At 47.0% G+C, this 21690-nt stretch overlaps 1 protein-coding gene across 2 annotated transcripts in view; it reads right to left on the bottom strand.

The window, feature by feature from the left end:
- The window catches only part of radil (Ras association and DIL domains), an 80123-nt gene that overhangs the window by 12119 nt on the left and 46314 nt on the right, over positions 1–21690 (bottom strand). For both annotated transcript variants that reach the window (XM_082958486.1, XM_082958487.1), the window contains exons 12-16: positions 15288–15404; positions 14946–15069; positions 4943–5115; positions 2558–2708; positions 1481–1848 (exon numbers count right to left, since the gene is read on the bottom strand). In XM_082958486.1, the coding sequence (XP_082814612.1) occupies positions 1481–1848; positions 2558–2708; positions 4943–5115; positions 14946–15069; positions 15288–15404 (933 nt within the window). The remainder of the gene's footprint in view (positions 1–1480; positions 1849–2557; positions 2709–4942; positions 5116–14945; positions 15070–15287; positions 15405–21690) is intronic.

The raw sequence follows: 21690 nt of genomic DNA, 5'->3' as shown, positions 1-21690 counted from the left end.
CCTGGTTGGATGTCATGTCTGGGACTTGGCACTGCCAGGTTGGATGTCATGTCTAGGACTTGGCACCGCCAGGGTGGATGTCATGTCTAGGACTTGGCACCGCCAGGGTGGATGTCATGTCTAGGACTTGGCACCGCCAGGGTGGATGTCATGTCTAGGACTTGGCACCGCCAGGGTGGATGTCATGTCTAGGACTTGGCACCGCCAGGGTGGCTGTCATGTCTAGGACTCGGCACTGCCAGGGTGGCTATCATGTCTAGGACAAGGCACCGCCAGGGTAAATGTCATGCCTAGGACAAGGCACCGCCAGGGTGGGTGTCATGTCTAGGACAAGGCACCGCCAGGGTGGATGTCATGTCTAGGACAAGGCACCGCCAGGGTGGATGTCATGTCTAGGACAAGGCACCGCCAGGGTGGATGTCATGTCTAGGACAAGGCACCGCCAGGGTGGATGTCATGTCTAGGACTTGGCACCGCCAGGGTGGATGTCATGTCTGGGACTTGGCACCGCCTGGTTGGATGTCATGTCTAGGACTTGGCACCGCCAGGGTGGATGTCATGTCTGGGACTTGGCACCGCCAGGGTAGATGTCATGTCTGGGACTTGGCACCGCCAGGGTGGATGTCATGTCTAGGACTTGGCACCGCCAGGGTGGATGTCATGTCTAGGACTTGGGACCGCCAGGGTGGCTGTCATGTCTAGGACTTGGCACCGCCAGGGTGGATGTCATGTCTAGGACTTGGCACCGCCTGGTTGGCTGTCATGTCTAGGACTTGGCACCGCCAGGGTGGATGTCATGTCTAGGACTTGGGACCGCCAGGGTGGCTGTCATGTCTAGGACTTGGCACCGCCAGGGTGGATGTTATGTCTAGGACTTGGCACCGCCAGGGTGGCTGTCATGTCTAGGACTTGGCACCGCCAGGGTGGATGTCATGTCTAGGACTTGGCACCGCCAGGGTGGATGTGTGATCAACATATGCGGCAAGTCTGAGTTCTTGCAGAGGGGGGGCAGTATTGTCTGTGTGCACATCCATGTGTGTGTGTGTGTGTGTGTATGTGAGTGAGTGTGTGTGAGTGAGTGTGAGTGTGTGTGAGTACGTGTGTGTGAGTACGTGTGTGTGAGTAAGTGTGTGTGTGTGTGTGTGTGTGTGTGTGTGTGTGTGTGTGTGTGTGTGTGTGTGTGTGTGTGTGTGTGTGTGTGTGTGTGTGTGAGAGAGAGGATGCCTTAGAGGGCTTTTGTATTTCATGTAACAGATTACTGGTAACTGCTAAAGAACCACAGCTGCTGAGGCACATGGCCCAGATTACTGCAAGGAGTGTGTGTGTGTGTGTGTGTGTGTGTGTGTGTGTGTGTGTGTGTGTGTGTGTGTGTGAGTGTGTGTGTGAGCGTGTGTGTGTGAGTGTGTGTGTCAGTGTGTGTGAGTGAGCGTGTGTGAGAGAGTGTGGGTGTGTGAGTGTGAGTGTCCATCACGTGACCTACCTGTGCTTGCTGCCAGTCTGCGGCGGTGGTACTAGTCCCGGTGCTCGTGCTCGTTCCAGTCCCGTTAACCGCGGTGTGATTGTGAGTGTGTGAGCTGTTGACAGTGGGGTGTGTGTGAGTGTGTGTGTTGTTGACAGTGGGGTGTGTGTGAGTGTGTGTGTTGTTGACAGTAGGGTGTGTGTGAGTGTGTGTGTTGTTGACAGTGGGGTGTGTGTGAGTCTTTGTGCGTAACCCCCAGAGGAAGTGTTTGACGTAGAGCAGCTGTCTATAGATGCTGTCCTCTATACAGTCACTGTCCAGGTCCACTCTGAACCCCCCGCTGGGGAGGATGATGGGGGGGTGGTTCTCAAAACTCTCCAACAAGTCCACTGGGGGAGGGACACAGCAGACCCGGGGTTAGAATCCACACAGACACAGCAGAGCAGGGGTTAGAATCCACACAGACACAGCAGAGCAGGGGTTAGAATCCACACAGACACAGCAGGAGTTAGAATCCACATAGACACAGCAGACCAGGGGTTAGAATCCACACAGACACAGCAGAGCAGGGGTTAGAATCCACACAGACACAGCAGAACAGGGGTTAGAATCTACATAGACACAGCAGGGGTTAGAATCCACACAGACACAGCAGACCAGGGGTTAGAATCCACACAGACACAGCAGACCAGGGGTTAGAATCCACACAGACACAGCAGACCAGGGGTTAGAATCCACACAGACACAGCAGACCAGGGGTTAGAATCCACACAGACACAGCAGACCAGGGGTTAGAATCCACACAGACACAGCAGACCAGGGGTTAGAATCCACATAGACACAGCAGACCAGGGGTTAGAATCCACACAGACACAGCAGACCAGGGGTTAGAATCCACACAGACACAGCAGACCAGGGGTTAGAATCTACACAGACACAGCAGACCAGGGGTTAGAATCCACACAGACACAGCAGACCAGGGGTTAGAATCCACACAGACACTGCAGGGGTTAGATGAACACAGACATGTTAACACATACAGGTATAAACTGATATGTGCTAACCCCCCCCCCCCCCCCCCCCCCCCCCAACAGGTACCTGTCCTGTATATGTATGCCTCATCCTCACTGCTGGGCTGCCAGATAGGAACAGGCCCCATCTCAGCTGTCAACTGGTACTGAGTCAATAGGCCATGCAGCTGAACCGGCTTCAGACTGGGGTGGTCCGCACACAGCACCTTCCAACTCATCTAGAAATATATAGAGAAATATATCAGAATATATAGACCGGCATCAGACTGGGGTGGTCCGCACACAGCACCTTCCAACTCATCTAGAAATATATAGAGAAATATATCAGAATATATAGACCGGCATCAGACTGGGGTGGTCTGCACACAGCCCCTTCCAACTCATCTAGAAATATATAGAGAAATATATACATAAATATATAACAATATATAGGCTAGCTTCAGACTGGGGTGGGTCTGCACACAGCCCCTTCCAACTCATCTAGAAATATATAGAGAAATATATCAGAATATATAGACCGGCATCAGACTGGGGTGGTCTGCACACAGCCCCTTCCAACTCATCTAGAAATATATAGAGAAATATATACATAAATATATAAGAATATATAGGCTAGCTTCAGACTGGGGTGGGTCTGCACACAGCCCCTTCCAACTCATCTAGAAATATATAGAGAAATATATCAGAATATATAGACCGGCATCAGACTGGGGTGGTCCGCACACAGCCCCTTCCAACTCATCTAGAAATATATAGAGAAATATATCAGAATATATAGACCGGCATCAGACTGGGGTGGTCCGCACACAGCACCTTCCAACTCATCTAGAAATATATAGAGAAATATATACATAAATATATAAGAATATATAGGCTAGCTTCAGACTGGGGTGGGTCTGCACACAGCCCCTTCCAACTCATCTAGAAATATATAGAGAAATATATCAGAATATATAGACCGGCATCAGACTGGGGTGGTCCGCACACAGCACCTTCCAACTCATCTAGAAATATATAGAGAAATATATCAGAATATATAGACCGGCATCAGACTGGGGTGGTCTGCACACAGCCCCTTCCAACTCATCTAGACAGAAATACATACTGAACAAGGGGGGTGCTGAGGAGTATTTCTGTCTGTAATAAAGCCCCTTTGTGGGGAAAACGACTTCTGATTAGCTGAGCCTGGCTCCACAGTGGGTGGGCCTGGCTCCACAGTGGGTGGGCCTGGCTCCACAGTGGGTGGGCCTGGCTCCACAGTGGGTGGTCTTATGCCCTCTCAGGCCCACCCGTGGCTGTGCTGTTGCCCAGTCATGTGAAATCCATATATTAGAGCCTAATGAATTTATTTCAATTGACTGATTTCCTTATATGAACTGTAACTCAGTAAAATCTTTGAAATTGTTCCATGTTGCATTTATATTTGTGTTCAGTGTATAAAGACATACAGTATATAAATAAATATATAAGAAAATATAGACACTGGGGTGGTCCACACACAGCACCTTCCAACTAATCAAGAAGTATAGAGAGATAACTATATCAGAATACATAGAGAGATAAATATATCAGAATATATAGAGAGATAAATATCAGAATATATAGAGAGATAAATATATCAGAATATATGGAGAAATAAATATATCAGAATATATGGAGAAATAAATATATCAGAATATATAGAGAGATAAATATATCAGAATATATAGAGAGATAAATATATCAGAATATATAGAGAGATGAATATATGGAGAAATAAATATATCAGAATGTATAGCCACTGGGGTGGTCCACACACAGCACCTTCAAACTCATCTAGACACATATAGAGATAAATATATCAGAATATATAGAGAGATAAATATATCAGAATATATAGAGTGATAAATATGTCAGAATATATAGAGTGATAAATATATCAGAATATATAGAAAAATACACATTTCTTAACCTTTAGGATTATTAAGAGTTGGGGTGAGTTAAAGGCCCAGTGCAAAAAAATAGATTTTTCTGTATTTTATATTTATTTCCACACTGTAAGCTTGGAATAATACTGTGCAAATCAGTAGGATGGAGTTTTGGTCTTCCTGATGATTTAGTTAAGAGACCAATAAGACAGACAGTTCCAAACCTCTCAGCCAATAACAGCTAGTTTTCAGTTTTCCCCTCCCCACTCAGACCACTCCCAGACAGTCCCAAATTCTTGCTTGAGAAACTCCTCTTTGCTAAGAAACTATTTTTTTGTTTCTTGTTGACCAATCACAGTAAGGTACTTCATTGTTACCCAGAAATTATTTTATATTGATATAAAAATGGCTGCATTGGACCTTTAAGGTGAGAAAAGGTTAGAGGTCAGGGGTCAGGTGTGTGATGTTACCTGTGTTAGCTTTTGAGGGGGTGTGGCCAGGATGCTGACAGGGTTAGAGGGCAGAGGTCAGGTGTGTGATGTTACCTGTGTTAGCTGCTGAGGGGGTGTGGCCAGGATGCTGACAGCGCTGTTGAACTTGTTGAAGAACTTGTCTGCCAGGTAACTAAGCCCCGCCTTCCTAGTCCACTCTAGAACCATCCTGACACAGGCCTGTACCTGGAGAACCTTAGAGCGCTGGAACCAGCCCCGCGACGGACCTACAGACGCACGCACGCACGCACGCACGCACGCACGCACGCACGCACGCACGCACGCACGCACGCACACACACACACACACACACACACACACACACACACACACACACACACACACACACACACACACACACACACACACACACACACACACACACACACACACACACAAATAAAAATGCCGTTATTTCCACAGTTATACCAGAACACATTCCACACCTGTCTGGTTAGTCTGTTGTAGAACACATTCCACACCTGTCTGGTTAGTTTGTTGTAGAACACATTCCACACCTGTCTGGTTAGTCTGTTGTAGAACACATTCCACACCTGTCTGGTTAGTCTGTTGTAGAACACATTCCACACCTGTCTGGTTAGTTTGTTGTAGAACACATTCCACACCTGTCTGGTTAGTTTGTTGTAGAACACATTCCACACCTGTCTGGTTAGTCTGTTGTAGAACACATTCCACACCTGTCTGGTTAGTCTGTTGTAGAACACATTCCACACCTGTCTGGTTAGTCTGTTGTAGAACACATTCCACACCTGTCTGGTTAGTTTGTTGTAGAACACATTCCACACCTGTCTGGTTAGTTTGTTGTAGAACACATTCCACACCTGTCTGGTTAGTCTGTTGTAGAACACATTCCACACCTGTCTGGTTAGTCTGTTGTAGAACACATTCCACACCTGTCTGGTTAGTCTGTTGTAGAACACATTCCACACCTGTCTGGTTAGTCTGTTGTAGAACACATTCCACACCTGTCTGGTTAGTTTGTTGTAGAACACATTCCACACCTGTCTGGTTAGTCTGTTGTAGAACACATTCCACACCTGTCTGGTTAGTCTGTTGTAGAACACATTCCACACCTGTCTAGTTAGTCTGTTGTAGAACACATTCCACACCTGTCTGGTTAGTTTGTTGTAGAACACATTCCACACCTGTCTGGTTAGTCTGTTGTAGAACACATTCCACACCTGTCTGGTTAGTCTGTTGTAGAACACATTCCACACCTGTCTGGTTAGTCTGTTGTAGAACACATTCCACACCTGTCTGGTTAGTCTGTTGTAGAACACATTCCACACCTGTCTGGTTAGTCTGTTGTAGAACACATTCCACACCTGTCTGGTTAGTCTGTTGTAGAACACATTCCACACCTGTCTGGTTAGTTTGTTGTAGAACACATTTCCTGACGGAATATTTGTGATCAACTTTTCTCCAGAATTGCGGAGTTCCTAGGGCAGAGAGGGGCTCAGAATCTCTCTCTCTCTCTCTCTCTCTCTCTCTCTCTCTCTCTCTCTCTCTCTCTCTCTCTCCCCCCCCCTGGGAGCACCATCTAGTAGCTAACCAGAACTACATGCACACAGACACACGCACACAGAATTCTGTGCAGAGTTTGGTGTTACTATGGAGACAGAGACCGCAGTCTACCAATCATTACTCTCTATCAGCCTGCTGTACATGTTTGGTGAGGGGTGGGTGAGGTAGTACTCTCTCTCCCCCTCTCAAGTTTTGAGTTAAAAACTTAAAGGAGCTGGTCTGAGGGGAATCTGTGATGTCATTAGCCCCCCCCCCCCCCCCCCCTTGCTTGAGGAACAATAGCCCCACCCCACTTGTGCCATGTCATGACTAACCTGGACCACCTATTGAGAAAGGAGACTGGAGTAGTCATTAGTGCCACTTTAAGAGGTCCAGCAGCTAATCCCCGTCCAGCCCTCCTCCTCCTCCTCCTCCTTCACCCCCTCCTACCCCACCCCAGGGGTACAGCTCCATCCCCCTTCCGCCCCCCCATCCACCCCCTAATAGGCTTATAGTCTGGGAATATGATCATCTGTCCTCACTTCTCTGAGAGACATGACTGAACCTTAACCCCTCAGACACTACAAATACAACACACAAAACCTAGACGTAGTCCTCAGCAGAAATGGTCTTCTGATATAATCTGCTTACAGGTCACAGTTTGTCACAGCAAACACTAACACACAATACCACTCAGCTCTCTCTCTCTGCCTCTCTCTGCCTCTCTCTGCTGCTCTCTGCCTCTCTCTGCCTCTCTCTACCTCTCTCTGCCTCTCTCTGCCTCTACCTCTCTCTGCCTCTCTCTGCCTCTGCCTCTCTCTGCCTCTCTCTGCCTCTCTCTGCCCTGGTTGCTATGGCATCTGACATTGGCTCTACCTGCTGTTACCATGGATACCGTCGCCAGAGAAACATCAATGAACAGAGAGAGAAACAGATACACTACATGGCCAGCAGTATGTGGACTAACTACACTATATATGTGTACACCCCTTCAAGTGTATACAGGTGTATAACATCGAGCACACAGCCATGCAATCTCCATAGACAAACATTTATGGCCTTACTGAAGAGCTCAGTGACGTTCAACGTGGCACCGTCATAGGATGCCAACTTTCCAACAAGTCAGTTGGTCAAATTTCTGCCCTGCTAGAGCTGCCCCGTAGTGACCATGTAGTCTATATATACATTCATACATCTAGTGCTTTCAAACACAGAGAGAGAGACAGAGAGAGAAAAAGGGGGGAGAGAGAGAGAAAGGGGGAGAGAGAAAGAGAGAGAGCGAGAAAGGGGGAGAGAGAAAGAGAGAGATTGAGAGAAAGAGAGAGAGAGAGAGAGAGAGAGAGAGAGAAAGGGGGAGAGAGAAAGAGAGGGGGAGAAAGAAGAGAGAGAGAGAGAGAGAGAGAAAGGGGGAGAGAGAAAGAGAGAGAAATAGAGAGAGCGAGAGAGACAGTGAAAGATCTATGTTAGGAAGGTCATCAGCTCTCACCCTACATTGCTTTTAGCTCCCCCATCTTACCCTCCATCCCAGACATCTCTCTTCCTCCCCCATCCCCCCACCCATTAATAAAGACCATCAGAGGAAAAGAGGAGGTGGGAAGGGGAGTGGGAGGTTGTCAAGGACAAATCTAAAGCACGAGTTGCTTTCCTCTCCGCCATCAAAATGCTGACACACACACACACACACACACACACACACACACACACACACACACACACACACACACACACACACACACACACACACACACACACACACACACACACACACACACACAATTCCTCGTCTAGGGATTTACCCTGACGCAGTCTAATGGGAGTGTGCCTGTCTGTCTGTGTGTTTCTCTCTGTGTGGTAATGGGATAAAAAAAACATTCTGTGGCACCTACAATATCCTTTTGAATGTATTCAGTGGTAATGACCTCCATCTCATCTGATCCATGCTGCAAACCATCTATTCCTCTGACAAACCTTTAGATTAAATAGGGTTTATTTGGACTATTTTTCATTGTTCCTTATTCATGAGGATTCATTTGTTCTCTGTTTCTAAGGTTGAAATCCAAATGTATTTTCCACCTAGATGTCACGTCACAATACTTCGACAAATTACATTGAAACGACATTGATTCAACCAGTTTATGCCGAATGGAATTGTATTTAAGTTGAAGTTTAACCCAAATTTCAATGTTTGGTTGAAATGAGATGGAAACAACACTGGTTGATTACTTTTCGCAAATCCCAAATGTGCTCTACACCTACACTTCACGTCACAAATACATTGACAAATTATGTTGAAACAGCATTGATTCAACCAGTTTGTGCCTAGTTGAATAGTTTCCTCTAGCTACTTGCTCAACTGCCACATCATTCATTACCAGACTGAGGTCTAGTACTTAGAGAATGATCATTCATTACCGGACTGAGGTCTAGTACTTAGAGAATGATCATTCATTACCAGACTGAGGTCTAGTACTTAGAGAATGATCATTCATTACCGGACTGAGGACTAGAGAATGATCATTCATTACCAGACTGAGGTCTAGTACTTAGAGAATGATCATTCATTACCAGACTGAGGTCTAGAGAATGATCATTCATTACCAGACTGAGGTCTAGAGAATGAACATTCATTACCGGACTGAGGTCTAGTACTTAGAGAATGATCATTCATTACCAGACTGAGGTCTAGAGAATGATCGTTAATGCCTATGACCCCAAGAACACAATCTCCACTGTCAAACATGGAGGTGGAAACATTATGCTTTGGGGGTGTTTTTCTGCTAAGGGGACTGGACAACTTCACCGCATCAAACGGACGATGGACTGGGCCATGTACCGTCAAATCTTGGGTGAGAACCTCCTTCCCTCAGCCAGGGCATTGAAAATGGGTTGTGAATGGGTATTCCAGCATGACAATGACCCCAAACACACGGCCAAGGCAACAAAGGAGTGGCTCAAGAAGAAGCACATTAAGGTCCTGGAGTGGCCTAGCCAGTCTCCAGACCTTAATCCCATAGAAAATCAGTGGAGGGAGCTCAAGGTTTGAGTTGCCAAACGTCAGCCTCGAAGCCTTAATGACTTGGAGAAGATCTGCAAAGAGGAGTGGGACAAAATCCCTCCCGAGATGTGTACAAACCTGGTGGCCAACTACAAGAAACGTTTGACCTCTGTGATTGCCAACAAGGGTTTTTCCACCAAGTACTAAGTCATGTTTTGCAGAGGGGTCAAATACTTATTTCCCTCATTAAAATGCAAATCATTTTATAACATTTTTGACATGCGTTTTTCTGGATTTTTTTGTTATTTTGTTATTCTGTCTCACACTGTTCAAATAAACCTACCATTAAAATTATAGACTGATCATTTCTTTGTAAGTGGGCAAACATACAAAATCAGCAGGGGATCAAATACTTTTTTCCCCCACTGTACGTCAAGGCTGAGAAGTGTGTGCTCTCCAAACGAGCCGTCTCCTTCCTGGGTTATCGCATTTCCACCACGGGGGTGTGGATAGAGTGTGACCGCGTTAAGGCCGTGCACAATTGGCTGTCTCTAACCATGGTGAAGGAGGTGCAGCGGTTCTTAGGGTTTGCCAATTACTACCGGAGGTTTATCCGAGGTTTTAGCCAGGTAGCGGCTCTCATTACCTCACTGCTGAAGGGGGGGCCGGTGCGTTTGCGGTGGTCGCCTGAGGCGGACAGCTCCTTCAACAGGTTGAAGGTGCTGTTCACCGAGGCACCCGTGTTGGCACACCCGGACCCCTCTCTAGCATTCATAGTGGAGGTGGAGGCTGGGGTGGGTGCCGTGCTATCACAGCGCTCAGGTGTGCCGCTGAAACTCCGCCCCTGCGCTTTCTTTTCGAAGAAGCTCAGTTCGGCGGAGCGCAACTATGATGTGGGGGACAGGGAGTTGTTAGCGATGGTAAAAGCCTTGAGGGTGTGGAGACACTGGCTTGAGGGGGCTAAGCACCCCTTTCTCATCTGGACCGATCACCGGAATCTGGAGTATATCCGGGCAGCTAGGAGACTGAATCCGCGTCAGGCAAGGTGGGCCATGTTCTTCACCCGGTTTAGGTTCACCATTTCCTATAGACCAGGCTCCCTTAACACGAGGGCCGACACGCTGTCACGTCTCTATGACACGGAGGATCGGCCCATCGATCCTACTCCCATCATTCCGGCTTCTAGGTTGGTGGCACTGGTGGTATGGGAGTTGGACTCGGACATCAAGCGGGCCTTAAGGGAGGAGCCCGCGCCGTCACAGTGTCCCGCGGGCCGCATGTACGTGCTGCTTGGTGTCCGTGATCAATTGATTCGGTGGGCCCACACTCTACCCTCTTCGGGTCATCCTGGTGTAGCGAGGACAGTGCGAGGTCTTAGGGGGAAGTACTGGTGGCCCACCTTGGCTAAGGACGTGAGGTTCTACGTCTCTTCCTGTTCGGTGTGCGCTCAGAGTAAGGCTCCTAGGCATCTCCCGAGAGGGAAGTTACAGCCCCTCCCCGTTCCACAATGGCCATGGTCTCACCTGTCAGTGGACTTCCTGACTGATCTCCCTCCATCTCAGGGGAACACTATGGTTCTGGTCGTTGTGGATCAGTTTTCAAAGTCCTGCCGTCTCCTCCCGTTGCCCGGTCTCCCTACGGCCCTGCAGACTGCCGAGGCCGTATTTACCCACGTCTTCCGGCACTATGGGGTGCCGGAGGACATTGTCTCTGATCGAGGTCCCCAGTTCACGTCCAGGGTATGGAAGGCGTTTATGGTGCGTCTGGGGGTCTCGGTTAGCTTGCCTCCGGTTATCACCCCGAGAGTAATGGGCAGGCGGAGAGGGAGAACCAGGAGGTGGGCAGGTTTCTGCGGTCGTATTACCAGGACCGGCCAGGGGAGTGGGCGAGGTACATTCCATGGGCTGAGTTGGCCCAGAACTCACTTCGTCACTCCTCCACTAACCTGTCACCTTTTCAGTGTGTGTTGGGTTACCAGCCGGTCCTGGCACCATGGCACCAGAGCCAGACCGAGGCTCCTGCAGTGGAGGACTGGTTGCAGTGCTCCAAGGAGACCTGGAGAGCCGTCCAGGAATCTCTGAAGCAAGCCAGTGGACGGCAGAAGAGGAGTGCTGACCGCCTCCGCAGTGTGGCCCCCGTGTTCGTACCGGGGGACAGGGTCTGGCTCTCGACCTGGAACCTGCCCCTCCGCTTGCCCTGCTGGAAGCTGGGGCCGCAGTGTGTGGGGCCCTTCAAAGTCCTGAAGAGGATAAACGAGGTGTGTTATAGGTTACAACTCCCTTCCTATTACCGTATTAACCCCTCTTTTCATGTGTCTCTCTTCAGGCCGGTGGTAGCTGGTTCCCTGCAGGAAAGTGAGGTGCCGGAGGTCCCTCCGCCCCCTCTGGACATCGGGGGCTCCCCGGCGTACAGCTTAAGGGCCATTCTGGACTCGAGACGCCGGGTGAGGGGCCTGCAGTACCTCGTGGACTGGGAGTGGTGCGGCCCGGAAGAGAGGTGCTGGGTACCGGTGGAGGACGTCTTGGACCCGTCCCTGTTGAGGGATTTTCATCGCCTCCACCCGGAGCGCCCTGCGCCTCGCCCTCCGGGTCGCCCTCAAGGCCGGTGTCGGCGCGCTGCGGGAGCCACGCGTCGGGAGGGGTACTGTCACGACTCCTACCGAAGGTGGCCCCCCTCCTGCTCAGGTGGCGCTCGGCGGTCGTCGTCACCGGCCTACTAGCTGCCACTGATTCCCTTTTTGTTTTCCCCCCTTTTCGTTATTAGGTGCACCTGTTCCTAGTTGGGCTGATTAGCGGGCTTTATTAGCCAGCAGGCCCGCCTGCTCTTTGTGTGGGATTGTTTCTCTGTTTGCTTTGCTTGGTGACACTCTGATTTTGTATTTTGCAGTAGTGCGTGTGTTTGCGCCAACAGTGTTTTGTCCCCTGTGTTTGGGGCACCTTGTTTTGTTGTGCGCTTTGATCGCTGTTTTGGGAAGGCTTGTGTTTTAGCCGTTGTGCTTATTAAAGCCACTACCCTGTATTGCTGCTTCCTGCATTTGATTCCTCCTGTACGACATCCAAGCCTTACAGTATTATTCCACTATGTCAGAGAACACAGTATTATTCCACCATGTCAGAGAACACAGTATTATTCCACCATGTCAGAGAACACAGTATTATTCCACCATGTCAGAGAACACAGTATTATTCCACCATGTCAGAGAACACAGTATTATTCCACTATGTCAGAGAACACAGTATTATTCCACCATGCCAGAGAAAACAGTATTATTCCACCATGTCAGAGAACACAGTATTATTCCACCATGTCAGAGAACACAGTATTATTCCACCATGTCAGAGAACACAGTATTATTCCACCATGTCAGAGATGGTAAAAAAGGATTTGATTGATGGATTACTGAACAAAGAGCACCAACAAAACTGAGGTTTTTGAATATAAAGAGGGACTTTATCGAACAAAACAAACATTTATTGTGTAACATGGAGTCTTGGGAGTGCAACCATATGAAGATCATCAAAGGTAAGTGATTAATTTTATCGCTATTTCTGACTTTTGTTACTCCTCTACTTGGCTGGTTACTGTTTGTAATGATTTGTCTGCTGGACGATGTTCTCAGATAATCACATGGTTTGCTTTCGCCGTAAAGTATTTTTTAAATCTGACACTGTGGTTGGATTAACAAGAAGTTCATCTTTAAACCGATGTGTAACACTTGTATGTTTTATGTATTTTTATAATGAGTATTTCTGTTTTTGAATTTGGCGCTCTGCAATTTCACTGGATGTTGGCCATGTGGGACGGTAGAGTCCCACACCCCCTAGAGAGGTTAAGAGATAAATCAAATCAAATTTTATTGGTCACATACACATGGTTAGCAGATGTTAATGCGAGTGTAGCGAAATGCTTGATGGGAGGGGTTGAGTGGGTGGGACTAATAACAACAAGATAACTAATGTAAAATATACTGTGTCTGTAAAATGTATATAGGTTCTGAACTTTAGTGAAACAGCACAGTTAAAAATATATGGGCAAATAGAAATCAAACTGGATGGTGTTCAGAGATAGATGGGAGAGGTTGAGGGTAACTGAAGGATAATGATTTAAAAACAAACAAAATATAACTATTGGATCGGATCCCAGCCGGCGACCCAAAACAACGGCGCTGCAGAAGGGGCAGACGGAGCGGTCTTCTGGTCAGGCTCCGTAGACGGGCACATCGCGCACCGCTCCCGAGCATACTACTCGCCAATGTCCAGTCTCTTGACAACAAGGTAGACGAAATCCGAGCAACGGTAGCCTTCCAGAGAGACATCAGAGACTGTAACGTTCTTTGTTTCACGGAAACATGGCTAACTCGAGACACGGTATCTGAGTTGGTACAGCCACCTGGTTTCTTCACGCATCGCGCACACAGAAACAAGCATCTCTCTGGTAAGAAGAAGTGCGGGGGGTGTATGCCTTATGATTAACGAGATGTGGTGTGATCATAACAACATACAGAAACTCAAATCCTTTTGTTCACCTGACTTAGAATTACTCACAATCAAATGCCGACCGCATTATCTACCAAGAAAATTATCTTTGATTATAATCACAGTCGTGTATATTCCCCCCAAGCAGACACATCGACGGCCCTGAAAGAAGTTCATTGGACTCTATGTAAACTGGAAACCACTTATTCTGAGGCTGCATTTATTATTGTAGCTGGGGATTTTAACAAGGCTAATCTGAAAACAAGGCTCCCTAAATTTTATCAGCATATCGATTGCGCGACCCGGGCTGGCAAAACCCTGGATCATTGTTATTCTAACTTCCGCGACACATTTAAGGCCCTCCCCTGCCCTCCCTTCGGAAAAGCTGACCACGACTCCATTTTGTTGCTCCCAGCCTATAGACAGAAACTAAAACAGGAAGCTCCCGCCCTCAGGTCTGTTCAACGCTGGTCCGACCAATCGGATTCCACGCTTCAAGATTGCTTCGATCACGTGGACTGGGATATGTTCCGCATAGCGTCGAACAACAACATTGATGAAAACACTGATTCGGTGAGCGAGTTTATTAGCAAGTGCATCGGTGATGTTGTACCCACACAGGGGTGGCAGCATCATGTTGTGGGGGTGCTTTGCTGCAGGAGGGACTGGTGCACTTCACAAAATAGATGGCATCATGAGGTAGGAAAATAATGTAGATATATTGAAGCAACATCTCAAGACATCAGTCAGGAAGTTAAAGCTTGGCCGCAAATGGGTCTTCCAAATGGACAATGACCGCAAGCATACTTCCAAAGTTGTGGCAAAATGGCTTAAGGACAACAAAGTCAAGATAGTCAAGGAAAATTTGTGGGCAGAACTGAAAAAGCGTGTGCGAGCAAGGAGGCCTACAAACCTGACTCAGTTACACCAGCTCTGTCAGGAGGAATAGGCCAAAATTCACCCAACTTCTTGTGGGAAGCTTGTGGAAGGCTACCCGAAACGTTTGACCCAAGTTAAACAATTTAAAGGGAATGCTGTGTGTGTGCGTCCACGTGTGTCTCACCCTTGTCCATGAGCTGGTTGAAGAGAGATACGTTAGAGAAGAAGAAGAGGTAGGAGAACATCTGGGCCTGGACCTCTGAGTGGACCTGGTACCCCTGGAGTAACTCCTGACTGCACTGGAACACCTGTTCACACACACACACACACACACACACACACACACACACACACACACACACACACACACACACACACACACACACACACACACACACACACACACACACACCACACACACACACACACACATGCAGGAATCATGTGTGTGTGTGTGTGTGTGTGTGTGTGTCTAACCTGTTTGTGTGTGCGTGTGTGCGTGTGCGTGTGTGTGTGTGTATGGTACCTGCAGGACCCTGCGTACGGGCTCAGGAAACCCTGTACCTCCTCTCCAGCAGGGTTCAGAGCTGTCCACTGGGAACGGGTTACAGTCCAGCAGACCAGGAAGAACTACGTACAGGGACTGGAACACACACAAATTAGACACACACACACACACACACACACACACACACACACACACACACACACACACACACACACACACACACACACACACACACACACAGTTTAATTAAGACCCACAGACACACAATAGAAATAAACACAATAGAAAATAGAAAATATTTTATAATTTTATTGGGCCCCCTTAGCTACACACAAGTTAGCTACACACACAAGTTAGCTACACACACAAGTTAGCTACACACACAAGTTAGCTACACACACACACACGTTAGCTACACACATGTTAGCTACACACATGTTAGCTACACACAGTTAGCTACACACAGTTAGCTACACAAGTTAGCTACACACACACAGTTAGCTACACACATGTTAGCTACACACATGTTAGCTACACGCATGTTAGCTACACAAGTTAGCTACACACACATGTTAGCTACACACACATAGTTAGCTACAGACATGTTAGCTACACACACAAGTTAGCTACACACACAAGTTAGCTACACACATGTTAGCTACACACACGTTAGCTACACACACGTTAGCTACACACACAAGTTAGCTACACACAAGTTAGCTACACACATGTAAGCTACACACACAAGTTAGCTACACACACACACAAGTTAGCTACACACACATGTTAGCTACACACACATGTTAGCTACACACACATATGTTAGCTACACACATGTTAGCTACACACATCACAAGTTAGCTACACACAACACACAAGTTAGCTACACACACACACAGGTTAGCTACACACACACACAAGTTAGCTACACACAAGTTAGCTACACACAAGTTAGCTACACACACGTTAGCTACACACAAGTTAGCTACACACACGTTAGCTACACACAAGTTAGCTACACACACGTTAGCTACACACAGTTAGCTACACACACGTTAGCTACACACACAAGTTAGCTACACACACACACACGTTAGCTACACACATGTTAGCTACACACATGTTAGCTACACACATGTTAGCTACACACAAGTTAGCTACACACAAGTTAGCTACACACAAGTTAGCTACACACATGTTAGCTACACACAAGTTAGCTACACACACAGTTAGCTACACACATGTTAGCTACACACAAGTTAGCTACACACATGTTAGCTCACACACAAGTTAGCTACACACACGTTAGCTTCCAACAGACATGGCCTCTATCCTCAGTGGTGAGACAGACAGACATGGCCTCTATCCTCAGTGGTGAGACAGACAGACATGGCCTCTATCCTCAGTGGTGAGACAGACAGACATGGCCTCTATCATCAGTGGTGAGACAGACAGACATGGCCTCTATCATCAGTGGTGAGACAGACAGACAGACAGACAGACATGGCCTCTATCCTCAGTGGTGAGACAGACAGACATGGCCTCTGTCCTCAGTGGTGAGACAGACAGACATGGCCTCTATCCTCAGTGGTGAGACAGACATACATGGCCTCTATCCTCAGTGGTGAGCTAAACAGACATGACCTCTACCCTCAGTGGTGAGACAGACAGACATGACCTCTATCCTCAGTGGTGAGCTAGACAGACATGACCTCTATCCTCAGTGGTGAGCTAGACAGACATGCCCTCTATCCTCAGTGGTGAGCTAGACAGACATGACCTCTATCCTCACGGTTTTTACTTTTTGATTACCGTTTATATTATATTTTTATATTTATATATATATATATATATATATATATATATATATATATATATATATATATATATATATATATATATATATATATATATATTTAGTTTTTCCCTCACTCAACTTTTTTCATTCAACTTTTTCACTCCGGAGGTTTTATCTGGACATGGTTCGTCAGGACTTCAAACAGCCGAAGCTAAGTAACATTAACATGATGCCTTCTAATTGCAGTCGTTGTACTCATAATATACAGGAGAACGATCGCCTTACGGCGAGGATAGCTGTGCTGCAAGCCCAGCTTCAGACGCAATCGTTAGGCAAGGGAGTTTTTCAGTGTTGGAAAGGATGAAACTGCGTCTGTGCCACCATTAAGTACAGATAGTAACGTTAGTATAAACCCCCTCATGGCTTCTGGCGGGAAACGCTGTAGGAATGCTCAACCGGTGTCGCTTATTCAGCCGACAGAAACTTTCAATCGGTTCTCCCCATTAAACGAGTCGGAGTCAGAGGCCGAGACTTCTCTGGTCTCTACTCCTCCCGTTATGGGGTCTGAGACGCCGAAGCCTCTCACCATTAGCTCTGACAAATTGAAAACCCTAGTCATTGGCGACTCCATTACCCGCAGTATTAGACTTAAAACGAATCATCCAGCGATCATACACTGTTTACCAGGGGGCAGGGCTACCGACGTTAAGGCTAATCTGAAGATGGTGCTGGCTAAAACTAAAACTGGCGAGTGTAGAGAGCATAGAGATATTGTTATCCACGTCGGCACCAACGATGTTAGGATGAAACAGTCAGAGGTCACCAAGCGCAACATAGCTTCAGCGTGTAAATCAGCTAGAAAGATGTGTCGGCATCGATTAATTGTCTCTGGCCCCCTCCCAGTTAGGGGGAGTGATGAGCTCTACAGCAGAGTCTCACAACTCAATCGCTGGTTGGAAACGGTTTTCTGCCCCTCCAAAAAGATAGAATTTGTAGATAATTGGCCCTCTTTCTGGGACTCACCCACAAACAGGACCAAGCTTGGCCTGTTGAGGAGTGACGGACTCCATCCCAGCTGGAGGGGTGCTCTCATCTTATCTATGAACATAGACAGGGCTCTAACTCCTCTAGCTCCACAATGAAATAGGGTGCTGGCCAGGCAGCAGGCTGTTAGCCAGCCTGCCAGCTTAGTGGAGTCTGCGACTAGCACAGTCAGTGTAGTCAGCTCAGCTATCCCCATTGAGACCGTGTCTGTGCCTCGATCTAGGTTGGGCAAAATTAAAGATGGCGGTGTTCGCCTTAGCAATCTCACTAGTATAAAGACCTCCTCCATTCCTGTCATTATTGAAAGAGATTGTGGTACCTCACATCTCAAAATAGGGCTACTTAATGTTAGATCCCTAACTTCAAAGGCAGTTATAGTCAATAAACTAATCACTGATCATAATCTTGATGTGATTGGCCTAACTGAAACATGGCTTAAGCCTGATGAATTTACTGTGTTAAATGAGGCCTCACCCCCTGGTTACACTAGTGACCATATCCCCCGCGCATCCCGCAAAGGAGGAGGTGTTGCTAACATTTACGATAGCAAATTTCAATTTACAAAAAAAACCAACAACGACGTTTTCGTCTTTTGAGCTTCTAGTCATGAAATCTATGCAGCCTACTCTTTTTATAGCTACTGTTTACAGGCCTCCTGGGCCATATGCAGCGTTCCTCACTGAGTTCCCTGAATTCCTATCAGACCTTGTAGTCATCGCAGATAATATTCTAATTTTTGGTGACTTTAATATTCACATGGAAAAGTCCACAGACCCACTCCAAAAGGCTTTCGGAGCCATCATCGACTCAGTGGGTTTTGTCCAACATGTCTCTGGACCTACTCACTGCCACAGTCATACTCTGGATCTAGTTCTGTCCCATGGAATAAATGTTGTGGATCTTAATGTTTTTCCTCATAATCCTGGACTATCGGACCACCATTTTATTACGTTTGCAATCGCAACAAATAATTTGCTCAGACCCCAACCAAGGACCATTAAAATTCGTACTATAAATTCTCAGACAACCCAAAGATTCCTTGATGCCCTTCCAGACTCCCTCTGCCTGCCCAAGGACGTCAGAGGACAAAAATCAGTTAACCACCTAACTGAGGAACTCAATTTAACCTTGCGCAATACCCTAGATGCAGTTGCACCCCTAAAAACTAAAAACATTTGTCATAAGAAACTAGCTCCCTGGTATAGAGAAAATACACAAGCTCTGAAGCAAGCTTCCAGAAAATTGGAACGGAAATGGCGCCACACCAAACTGGAAGTCTTCCAACTAGCTTGGAAAGACAGTTCCGTGCAGTATCGAAGAGCCCTCACTGCTGCTCGATCATCCTATTTTTCCAACTTAACTGAGGAAAATAAGAACAATCGGAAATGTATTTTTGATACTGTCGCAAAGCTAACTAAAAAGCAGCATTCCCCAAGAGAGGATGGCTTTCACTTCAGCAGTAATGAATTCATTAACTTCTTTGAGGAAAAGATCATGATCATTAGAAAGCAAATTACGGACTCCTCTTTAAATCTGCGTATTCCTCCAAAGCTCAGTTGTCCTGAGTCTGTACAACTCTGCCAGGACCTAGGATCAAGGGAGACACTAAAGTGTTTTAGTACCATATCTCTTGACACAATGATGAAAATAATCATGGCCTCTAAACCTTCAAGCTGCATACTGGACCCTATCCCAACTAAACTACTAAAAGAGCTGCTTCCTGTGCTTGGCCCTCCTATGTTGAACATAATAAATGGCTCTCTATCCACCGGATGTGTACCAAACTCACTAAAAGTGGCAGTAATAAAGCCTCTCTTGAAAAAGCCAAATCTTGACCCAGAAATTATAAAAAACTATCGGCCTATATCGAATCTTCCATTCCTCTCAAAAATCTTAGAAAAAGCTGTTGCGCAGCAACTCACTGCCTTCCTGAAGACAAACAATGTATACGAAACGCTTCAGTCTGGTTTTAGACCCCATCATAGCACTGAGACTGCACCTGTGAAGGTGGTAAATGACCTTTTAATGACGTCAGACCGAGGCTCTGCATCTGTCCTCGTGCTCCTAGATCTTAGTGCCGCTTTTGATACCATCGATCACCACATTCTTTTGGAGAGATTGGAAACCCAAATTGGTCTACATGGACAAGTTCTGGCCTGGTTTAGATCTTATCTGTCGGAAAGATATCAGTTTGTCTCTGTGAATGGTTTGTCCTCTGACAAATCAACTGTACATTTCGGTGTTCCTCAAGGTTCCGTTTTAGGACCACTATTGTTTTCACTATATATTTTACCTCTTGGGGATGTCATTCAAAAACATAATGTTAAATTTCACTGCTATGCAGATGACACACAGCTGTACATTTCAATGAAACATGGTGAAGCCCCAAAATTGCCCTCGCTAGAAGCCTGTGTTTCAGACATAAGGAAGTGGATGGCTGCAAACTTTCTACTTTTAAACTCGGACAAAACAGAGATGCTTGTTCTAGGTCCCAAGAAACAAAGAGATCTTCTGTTGAATCTGACAATTAATCTGGATGGTTGTACAGTTGTCTCAAATAAAACTGTGAAGGACCTCGGCGTTATTCTGGACCCTGATCTCTCTTTTGAAGAACATATCAAGACTGTTTCAAGGACAGCTTTTTTCCATCTACGTAACACTGCAAAAATCAGAAACTTTCTGTCCAAAAATGATGCAGAAAAATTAATCCATGCTTTTGTTACTTCTAGGTTGGACTACTGCAATGCTCTACTTTCCGGCTACCCGGATAAAGCACTAAATAAACTTCAGTTAGTGCTAAATACGGCTGCTAGAATCCTGACTAGAACCAAAAAATGTGATCATATTACTCCAGTGCTAGCCTCCCTACACTGGCTTCCTGTTAAGGCAAGGGCTGATTTCAAGGTTTTACTGCTAACCTACAAAGCATTGCATGGGCTTGCTCCTACCTATCTTTCCGATTTGGTCCTGCCGTACATACCTACACGTACGCTACGGTCACAAGACGCAGGCCTCCTAATTGTCCCTAGAATTTCTAAGCAAACGGCTGGAGGTAGGGCTTTCTCCTATAGAGCTCCATTTTTATGGAATGGTCTGCCTACCCATGTGAGAGACTCAGACCCAGTCTCAACCTTTAAGTCTTTACTGAAGACTCATCTCTTCAGTAGGTCCTATGATTAAGTGTAGTCTGGCCCAGGGGTGTGAAGGTGAACGGAAAGGCTGGAGCAACGAACCGCCCTTGCTGTCTCTGCCTGGCCGGTTCCCCTCTCTCCACTGGGATTCTCTGCCTATAACCCTATTACAAGGGCTGAGTCACTGGCTTACTGGTGTTCTTCCATGCCGTCCCTGGGAGGGGTGCGTCACTTGAGTGGGTTGAGTCACTGACGTGGTCTTCCTGTCTGGGTTGGCGCCCGCCCCTTGGGTTGTGCCGTGGCGGAGATCTTTGTGGGCTATACTCGGCCTTGTCTCAGGATGGTAAGTTGGTGGTTGGAGATATCCCTCCAGTGGTGTGGGGGCTGTGCTTTGGCAAAGTGGGTGGCGTTATATCCTGCCTGTTTGGCCCTGTCCGGGGGTTTCACG

This window comes from Salmo salar, chromosome 12 (assembly GCF_965601325.2).
Source record: "Salmo salar chromosome 12, fSalSal1, whole genome shotgun sequence".
Lineage (NCBI taxonomy): Eukaryota > Metazoa > Chordata > Actinopteri > Salmoniformes > Salmonidae > Salmo > Salmo salar.
This window is presented reverse-complemented; position numbering and strand designations above follow the sequence as displayed.